General features: G+C 40.3%; 1 protein-coding gene across 1 annotated transcript in view; it reads right to left on the bottom strand.

Moving 5' to 3' along the window:
• Nucleotides 1–9,933, bottom strand: part of usp38 (ubiquitin specific peptidase 38) — a 33,847-nt gene that overhangs the window by 7,478 nt on the left and 16,436 nt on the right. Inside the window, exons 2-6 of the mRNA XM_037690573.1 lie at nt 8,245–8,935; nt 5,426–5,561; nt 3,881–4,010; nt 1,970–2,071; nt 257–415 (exon numbers count right to left, since the gene is read on the bottom strand). Of these exons, the coding sequence (XP_037546501.1) occupies nt 257–415; nt 1,970–2,071; nt 3,881–4,010; nt 5,426–5,561; nt 8,245–8,926 (1,209 nt within the window). The 5' untranslated portion in view covers nt 8,927–8,935. The remainder of the gene's footprint in view (nt 1–256; nt 416–1,969; nt 2,072–3,880; nt 4,011–5,425; nt 5,562–8,244; nt 8,936–9,933) is intronic.

The raw sequence follows: 9,933 nt of genomic DNA, 5'->3' as shown, positions 1-9,933 counted from the left end.
ATATATATATATATATATATATACATATACACACACACAATATTGGTAACGGTTATCGGCCAAATAAGTTTTAACATATTGGCATATTGGATATCGGCCAAAAATCCAATATTGTGCATCCCTACTTTAGATAGAAAAATCCTGGGGAGGTTAGGGGTGTGATGCAGGAGGTCTTTCAGCCAGAGCGGGATCAGTGGTAGTGGCTGTGCGTATACGTGGTTCCTTGCAGTGTGTGTCTCCTACACCTATTCCTCACCTTGATAGCTTCTAATATGTGGTCATAGAGGTCAGGGAAGCCAGAGTACTGATACACCATACAGTGCATGAGCTCAGTAAACTGCAGCAAAAAAGCTTTACTGGTGGGGAGCCCATCTGTCTTCAGAGACTTGACGAGATCCACTACACGTGGAACAACCTGAGCAATGAGAACAGACAAGAGGAAAATAATGACCTTTCTATGTTGCTGAAAACAGTGAAGGTGCAGCCGATATAAATCAAAATGTGAAGTATGGCCATTCAGAGGGCAGATGCACATCAGTAAACACGACACAGACTCTCATTTGTTGAGTATTTTCTATAGTACTTGTGCAGTTTATTTATTTTTTATTTTTATTTTTATGAAATAGCCAACTCCAGGGGCCATTGCTCGGTACCAGGGTGCTTTACATATCATTGTGTGAACGCTTATGAAACATTCACAATATTGTGATCCATTTTTCTTCTGTACGTTTTTCATCATCTTTCTCATCCTGCGGCTTTCAAGCTGTTTCAACAAATCATAAATCAAAACGTTCAGCTCTTTTAGGACAATCCTGCTATGACCTTTGGTATTGGTGCAACTTTAATTTTTGAAATATTTAGCATTTTCTGGCAATTTTTTCCCCTCATAGGAAATTTAGCTACTTTTCAGCTGTTTGTTTCTGTTGCTAATTTCAGGTTTTTCCAGATGATTTCCACTTTTTTTGTGTCCATTTCTGCTTCTTTCAGCACATTGGGCAAGCATGTTCTTTCTGCTTTCTCCTGCTAATTTAAGTTTTTTTTTTTTACCTTTTTAGCTTACTTTAGCTGTTTTCAGATAAATCAAGTTTTTCATGTTAATTTCAGCTATTTTCAGCCTAATTAACTTCTTTAAACTAATTTTAGCTTGGTATGCTCCTTTCAGCTTTTTTCTGCTATTTCAGCTTTTTCTGCTCTTTCTGCTTCATTTAGCTCTGCTTCCTTCTGGTACCTTAAGCTCCTTTTTGCCTTTTCAGCTAAATTTCCACTATTTTTTGTGCTAATTTCAGCTTATTTAAACCTAATTTAGCAAATATGTGTTATTTCTGTTTTCTTCTGCTAATTTAGGCTTGTTCTTCCATTTCAGCTACATTTCAGAATGTTTTGGGGCGGCTGTGACTAAATGGTTAGAGCAGTCATCCTCCAATGCGAGAGTTGGGGGTTCGAATCCACCAGCAGTCACATGTCGAAGTGTCCCTGGGTAAGACACTGAACCCCTCATAGCCTCTGATGTGTGTCCCATCAGTGTATGAATGTGATCTAAAAGCACTGATTAGTCTCATTAGAATGATTTGTTCAATTAGCTTTGTAGAGATCTAGTAGAGTGCTGTATGAACGGGTAAATGAGGACACAGATTGTAGTGTAAAGCGCTTTGAGTATCTTGAAATAAGATAGAAAGGCGCTATATAAGTACAGTCCATTTACCATTTACCATTTTAATCCAATTTCAGCTGTTTTTCAGCAAGTTCTTCTGAAATAAGCATCCACACTGCATTTTCGCAGGAAATGCAATTTCTCTAGTTACGGTAGTTTAAATATCATTAGTGACTGTGGTGCAGAAGCCTAGGGTTTCAGGGGAAAGACGTCTGTATGGCTTCAAAGTAATTTAGGCTTGAAAAGACAAACATTAGAAACAAACAAGTCAGACATACGATTGGGAAATGAGTGTGAGGGGAGCAGTGGCTCACTTACCAAATGGAAGGCCTCAGGTGAGTGCTGGAAACTCAGCAGCATATGGGAAAGTACAGCTAGCGCCCCCTGTCTCACAATGGGGTACCACAGACGACTGAAAACCTGCAGATTAAAAGAGAAAAAGACAAATATATTAGTTTGAAAAATGTGAAGTGTTTTACGGGTCCTTCTCAAAAAATTAGCATATTGTGATAAAGGTCATTATTTTCCATAATGTAATGATAAAAATGAAACTTTCATATATTTCAGATTCATTGCACACCAACTGAAATATTTCAGGTCTTTAATTGTTTTAATACTGATGATTATGGCATACAGCTCATGAAAACCCAAAATGCCTGTCCCAAAAAATTAGCATATCATGAAAAGGTTCTCTAAACAAGTTATTAACCTAACCATCTGAATCAACGACGTAACTCTAAACACCTGCAAAAGATTCCTGAGGCTTTTAAAAACTCCCAGCCTTGTTCATTACTCAAAACCGCAATCATGGGTAAGACTGCCGACCTGACTGCTGTCCAGAAGGCCATCATTGACACCCTCAAGCAAGAGGGTAAGACACAGAAAGAAATTGCTGAACGAATAGGCTGTTCCCAGAGTGCTGTATCAAAGCACCTCAGTGGGAAGTCTGTGGGAAGGGAAAAGTGTGGCAGAAAACGCTGCACAACGAGAAGAGGTGACCGGACCCTGAGGGGGATTGTGGAGAAGGGCCGATTCCAGACCTTGGGGGACCTGCGGAAGCAGTGGACTGAGTCTGGAGTAGAAACATCCAGAGCCACCGTGCACAGGCGTGTGCAGGAAATGGGCTACAGGTGCCGCATTCCCCAGGTCAAACCACTTTTGAACCAGAAACAGCGGCAGAAGCGCCTGACCTGGGCTACAGAGAAGCACCACTGGACTGTTGCTCAGTGGTCCAAAGTACTTTTTTCGGATGAAAGCAAATTTTGCATGTCATTCGGAAATCAAGGTGCCAGAGTCTGGAGGAAGACTGGGGAGAAGGAAATGCCAAAATGCCAGAAGTCCAGTGTGAAGCACCCACAGTCAGTGATGGTCTGGGGTGCCATGTCAGCTGCTGGTGTTGGTCCACTGTGTTTTATCAAGGGCAGGGTCAATGCAGCTAACTATCAGGAGATTTTGAAGCACTTCAATGCTTCCATCTGCTGAAAAGCTTTATGGAGATGAAGATTTCATTTTTCAGCACGACCTGGCACCTGCTCACAGTGCCAAAACCACTGGTAAATGGTTTACTGACCATGGTATTACTGTGCTCAATTGGCCTGCCAACTCTCCTCACCTGAACCCCATAGAGAACCTGTGGGATATTGTGAAGAGAAAGTTGAGAGACGCAAGACCCAACACTCTGGATGAGCTTAAGGCCGCTATCGAAGCATCCTGGGCCTCAATAACACCTCAGCAGTGCCACAGGCTGATTGCCTCCATGCCACGCCGCATTGAAGCAGTCATTCATGCAAAAGGATTCCTGACCAAGTATTGAGTGCATAACTGAACACGATTATTTGAATGTTGGCGTTTTTTGTATTAAAAACACTTTTCTTTCATTGGTGGGATGAAATATGCTAATTTTTTGGGACAGGCATTTTGGGTTTTCATGAGCTGTATGCCATAATCATCAGTATTAAAACAATTAAAGACCTGAAATATTTCAGTTGGTGTGCAATGAATCTGAAATATACGAAAGTTTCATTTTTATCATTACATTATGGAAAATAATGACCTTTATCAAAATATGCTAATTTTTTGAGAAGGACCTGTATAATTTGCCTCAGTGATTTCCTTCAAGCCAAATTAAAAGTAAAATGTTGATAATTATTTTGGTTTAACGTCTTTGTTGCAAGCTTTTTCTGTCCACACTGTAAGGTCTACAAATAAATAAAATCAGAAGGTACCAACCAGTTCAATTTTCAACAGAGTGACATCTATGAGAATAGTGAACTTCTGAACTGCAGCCAGTCCTTTCAGCAGAGCGATCACCCAGGTATCAACATGTTGGGCCAAAGGCCAAGACAACCAGTCAATTATCCTGTATGGACAGGACAAAACAACCTTATACAGTGGTGCTATAAAGTTTGTGAACGTGGTAGAATTTTCTATATTTCAGCATAAATGACCCAAAACATCATCAGATTTTCACACAAGTCCTAAAAGTAGATAAAGAGAACTCAGTTAAACAAATGAGACAAAAATATACTTGATCATTTATTTATTGAGGAAAATGATCCAATATTACATATTTGTAATGGTAAAAGTATGTGAACCTTTGCTTTCAGTATTAGGTGTGATCCCCCAATGTTCAGCAATGCCTGCAACTAATTCTCTGATATAATTCAGAATTCATTGTTCCATCAATGATGACAAGCCGTCCTGGTTCAAATGCAGCAAAACAGGCCCAAACCATGATACTACCACCACCATGTTTCACAGATGGGATAAGGTTCTTATACAGGAATGCAGAGTTTTCCTTTCTCCAAACAGAACACTTTTCATTTAAACTAATTTTTTTATTTTGGTCTCATCTGTCCACAAAACATTCTTCCAGAAGACGGTTGTCTTCTGGCTTGTCCACGTGATCTTTATAAAACTGCAGACGAGCAGCAATGTTCTTTCTGGAGAGCAGTGGTTTCTCCTTCAACCCTGCCATGAACCATTGTTGTTCAGTTCTCCTGATGGTGGACTCATGAACATCAACATTAATGTGAGAGAGATCGTCAGTTGTTAGAAGTTACCCTGGGGTCCTTTGTGACCTCGTCCACTATTCCACACCTTGCTGTTGAAGTGATCTTTGTTGGTCCACCACTCCTGGGGAGGGTAACAAAGGTCTTGAATTTCCTCCATTTGTACACAACCTGTCTGACTGTGGATTGGTGGAGTCCAAACTCTTTACAGAGGTTTCATGTTGTGAAGATCAGACTTTGATAGATCCTGTTCTTTAAATCAAACAGGGTGTCCACTCACACCTGATCATCATCCCTTTGGTTGTAAACACCTGACTCTAATTTCACCTTCACATTAACTGATAATCCTAGAGGTTCACAAACTTTTACCATCACAAATATATAATATTGGATCATTTTCCTCCTAAATAAATGATCAAGTATAATTTTTTGTCTTTTTTGTTTAACTGGGTTCTCTTTATATACTTGTAGGATTTGTGTGAAAATCTGATGATGTTTTAGGTCATATTTATGTAGAAATATAGAAAATTATAGCGTTCTAAATTTTTCAAGCACTACTGTATTAAGATCTATACATTGCATTATAGAAAAATACTGCAGAAGTTACCATAACTGCAACCTGAACCAAACATGTATCAAAGTTTATTAACTTATGAAGCATGAAGATTTAACAGTGTTAATTATAATTTGTGTTCTTTTCAAATAATGTTTTTTGGCTTTGGCTACAAGTTTTAGCTTGGAATGAGTGAGTATTAAGGGTTACCTGCAGAGTGCTTGAGTCATGCATCCATCTCGGACGTTCTGGTCTGTGGTGAGACTCTTGATGAGCATCACGATCATCTGGACAGGGATGTGCTGGACCAGACTGGCCAATGCAATGGATGGCTCAAAGGACGGGTCTAAAAAAAGTTAAATAACGTTAACTTAAATTTGTGTTAAAGTAGAATGTAGCCCCACCATAAATACTGTAAAGAAAAAAAAAGCTGTAATGTTTAAAGGCCTAGCATTCCTTGAAGGTGTGCATATCACCCACCACTTGTTGTGGCAAACTTTTAAACTAAAAATTATTGTGTGATAACAAATGACTGTTATTGCTATTTTAGTTAAACCTTGTGATGGTCTCATGTAATACTGCAAGATCATGCAAAATGTGTTAGCCCTCAGAGTATGTGGTGTGAATGACTTGCAGCTACTACCCTACTTTACTTCTTTTTTTATAAACGTGACTAAATGTGACTACACATGCACGTTAGACTAATTGGCTGTTCTAAATTGTCTCTAAGTGTTAGTGAAAGGTGAATGGTTGTTTATCTTGTTTGCCTCGTGCATTGTTGTACCAGCCACAGTCAGCCGAGCACATCTTCCCCCAGCTCTGATAGTTTGCTGTCTGCAGAGGACCACCTCATTGTGGGCACGGTCGTCATAGCAAGACCCCATGAGTCTCAGCTCAGCAATAACTGCACCTCGTCATTTGTCCAGAGCACTGGTACCATCTGTTGCGTTGATATTTTTCTAAATAAACTAGGAGTTCTCTCTTTCACACAACTGGTCAAAAGCAAGCAGCTGAAAGAAATGGTGGTAAGGAGCAGTCGCTGGAAGTATGACTCATCTGTGACGTGAAGCCCCTGGGCCAGCGATTTAATCAATGACCAGCAGTCTGCTGACATCAAATCTGCAGCAGCCCGGCCTGAATCGAACTCCAGGTCCCTGGGGTTTCCAGAAATTGAGCTGGTAAATGGTAAATGGACTGTACTTATAGAGCACCTTTCTATCTCATTTCAAGATACTCAAAGCGCTTTACACCACAATCTGTGTTCTCATTTACCCATTCATACAGCACTCTACTAGATCTCTACAAAGCTAATTGAACAAATCATTCTAAAGAGACTAATCAGAGCTTTATCACATTCAAACACTGATGGGACACACATCGGAGGCTATGAGGGGTTCAGTGTCTTGCCCAGGGACACTTCAGCATGTGACTGCTGGCGGATTCGAACCCCCAACTCTCGCATTGGAGGACGACTGCTTTAACCAGAATAATTACTGTGAAAAATCACATCATGTTGCTGCTGATCTATTTCAATGTTGCTGCTGATCTGTTTCAATGTTGATGTGTTCATTCGTGCTCATCTGCTCACACAGACTCATGCTGATGTTCGACGTAATGTTTTTATGCCATTAGTGCTTAGTGTATTTTTAGTTTATGTTTTTCTTAGATCATATCTTAGATGTTATCATTGTTTTTCTTTTACATTTTATTGTTAGATGTAACTGGTACCATGTGTACATAATTTCGTCCCACCACATGTACCATATGTGGTGCGAATGACAATAAAGAATCTCTTGACAAATAAACTGGTATTGAACACCAGAATATTTGAACTAAAATCTACCTACAACTTTTTTGATCAATGGATGGCAGTATAAGACTGTTTGAACCGAAGGATGAATAGTGAGGGAGCGATCAGTGCATCTCTGAAAAATGGGAGGGAGGCCCCTTGACGTGACATGGACTGTCTCTCCTTCTTTTTTCCAGTTCTCAAAATGGCGGACGCTCTGTGTGGTTTAAGCTCTTTAGCATAGCATTTTTCACATAAAGCTTTTAATTTAAAAAATCAGTAAACAAGTTCTCAGCTTCTTTTTGCAGAGAAAAACATCTTTTTAGAAGAAGGCATGGGTTTTAACTGTGAATTTTGGAGCTTCAACAAGACGGAGGATTTTTCCTGAGGTCGGCCTGTTAGCTTAGCTCGTAGCTTAGCTTCTCAGCTTAGCTGCTTTAACGATCCAAAAACGCATTGAACGGCTAAAAGAGATTTTCAAGAGAAAGCGAGGGATCAGTGAAGAGCACCGAGTTGAGCCTTTTGTCATCCAGTGTCTTCAGTAGAAAGAGAGAGACACGAAGAAACGATAAAGCCGATAAATGAAAATGAGGTTGATAATTTTCATTTAACATGCGATTAATTGATTTATTGTTCATCGTGACAGGCCTACTTATATTCATCCATCCATCCATCCATAATCTTTACCCGCTTATTCCATTTTGGGTCACGGAGGTCGCTGGTGCCCATGTCCAGCAATCACTGTGCGAGGGGCGGGATACACCCTGGACGGGTCGCAAGTCCATCACAGGGCCACAGAGAGACAAACGAGACAAACAACCATTCACTCTCACTCACACCTAGGGACAATTTTAGAGTTACCAATCAGGCTAACATGCATGTTTTTGGTCTGTGGGAAGAAACCGGAGCACCCGGAGAAAACCCACGCATGCACGGAGAGAACATGCAAACTCCACCCAGAAAGGCCCCTGGACCGGGGTTTGAACCAAGGACCTGCTCGCTGAGAGGCAGCAGCTCTACCAGTTGCGCCACCGTGCTGCCCTACTCATATTCATATAAACCTAAAATTAAAACAACTTCCAGTGACAAACCTCAAACATGCATCTAAACAACATTTTTTTGTACACATCTGACATCACACTGGGTCAGTAAGTTTCAGACATCTAAAAATTTCACAGCAGAAACACAAAGGCATCATTTAACCAATAAAAGGATATTGTGTGATTAAAAGGAATATCACCTGTGGAAGAGATGATAGTGAAAACTTCCTGCAGTGAAGGCAACAGAGTGGTTGGGTCAGCCTTCCAGATGTTCTGCAGCAGCGTGCTAACCTTGGTTACCTGCTCCACATACTCTTTCAGTTCTCTCTCTTGGCTGGCGAAACACTGAAAGCAGCTGATAGTCCGAACGAGCTGCTGACAGAACAAAACGCCCGACTTGTCCCTCGGGATGCACTGCATGAAGTCTGACAGCAGAGTGCACAGATGGGCACAGAAAGCAGGCTGAGGGCGTTCACACACCATCCTTAAAACCTCCACTTGGATCACACTGAAGATTTCCAGCACAGAGGGGCAGCTGATGAGCAGCCGCAGGCAGCAGTGAATGTAGTCTATTATAGCCGGGTCTCTGTGGTCCAGCTGCCCATGGCCCTGCTGGAGCAAACTGAGAGCAAATTCTTTATTAAAGAAATGCTCAAACTCTGGCCGGTGGTAGCGGGCATAGGCATCAAGAACCTGGAGGCCAATCTGCTTCTGGAAAGCATCTTCACCAAGCAGGATGAGACGGGTGGTGAGTGTGAACAAGGCTTGACACTGCTCCTCTGTCACCTCCTTCTCTGCTGCCTCCATGACCTTCTTCACGATGGCTCTTTTTACTGGCACAGAGTGATCGGAACTGACCAGGCCCTCCAAAATCTTGTCCATGATGTTGGTCTGTAAAAATCAGTAAAGAAAATCATTAGTTGCTAAAAGTCACACCACTTCTGTTGTGAAGGGCTCCAATTAAAAAACAGGCTGCATATGTTAGTTTTGAAGTTATTCCTCAGGTTAAACTCGACATAAAATGTTTTGACAAATTATGACGTGTTTTTTTTAATTTACATTTTAACTTGAACATATTTTCAAATAGAAAAAAAAACAAAAGAGTCTGGAAATTTGACAAATTCATTTTCAGGATCTAAATGTTTTACAAATGTGTCGATGTTTGCTCTTTCAAAAACTTCTGTTAGAACATTGTTATCAGTGAGCAACGTCTTTACTCACAGCTCAAACAAGTTCAATCTGTTTAGAAAAATAAAAGCCTAATGACACAAGAAGCCTCTGTCAACTCTCTTTTACAATGAGGAAATAAGTATTTGAACACTGCGACTTTGCAAGTTCTCTCACTTAGAAATCATGGAGGGGTCTGAAATTTTCATCTTAGGTGCATGTCCACTGTGAGAGACATGATCTAAAAAATATATATATAATGAAATCACAATGTATGATTTTTAAAAATAATTTATTTGTGTGTTACTGCTGCAAACAAGTATTTGAACACCTGCCAATCAGCAACAATTCTAGCCCTCAAAGACCTGTTAGTCCTCCTCTAAAAAGTTCACCTCCACTCCACTGATTATTCTAAATTAGAAGCACCTGTTTGAGGTCGTTAGCTGCATAAAGACACCGGTCCACCCCACACAATCAGTACGACTCCAACTACTAACATGGCTAAGACCGAAGAGCTGTCCAAAGACACCAGAGACAAAATTGTAGACCTCCACAAGGCTGGAAAGAGCTACAGGGCAATTGCCAAGCAGCTTGGTGAAAAAAGATCAACTGTTGGAAAAAAAAAAAAAACGTAGGAAAAAAATAAAATAAAAATTATATGTATATATACATATATATATACATATATATATAGATATATGTATATATACATATATATATAG

This window comes from Nematolebias whitei, chromosome 16 (assembly GCF_014905685.2).
Source record: "Nematolebias whitei isolate Nwh7 chromosome 16, NemWhi1, whole genome shotgun sequence".
NCBI classification, from domain to species: domain Eukaryota; kingdom Metazoa; phylum Chordata; class Actinopteri; order Cyprinodontiformes; family Rivulidae; genus Nematolebias; species Nematolebias whitei.
Note: the sequence above shows the minus strand (reverse complement) of the source record. Positions and strands in the feature narration are given on the sequence as shown.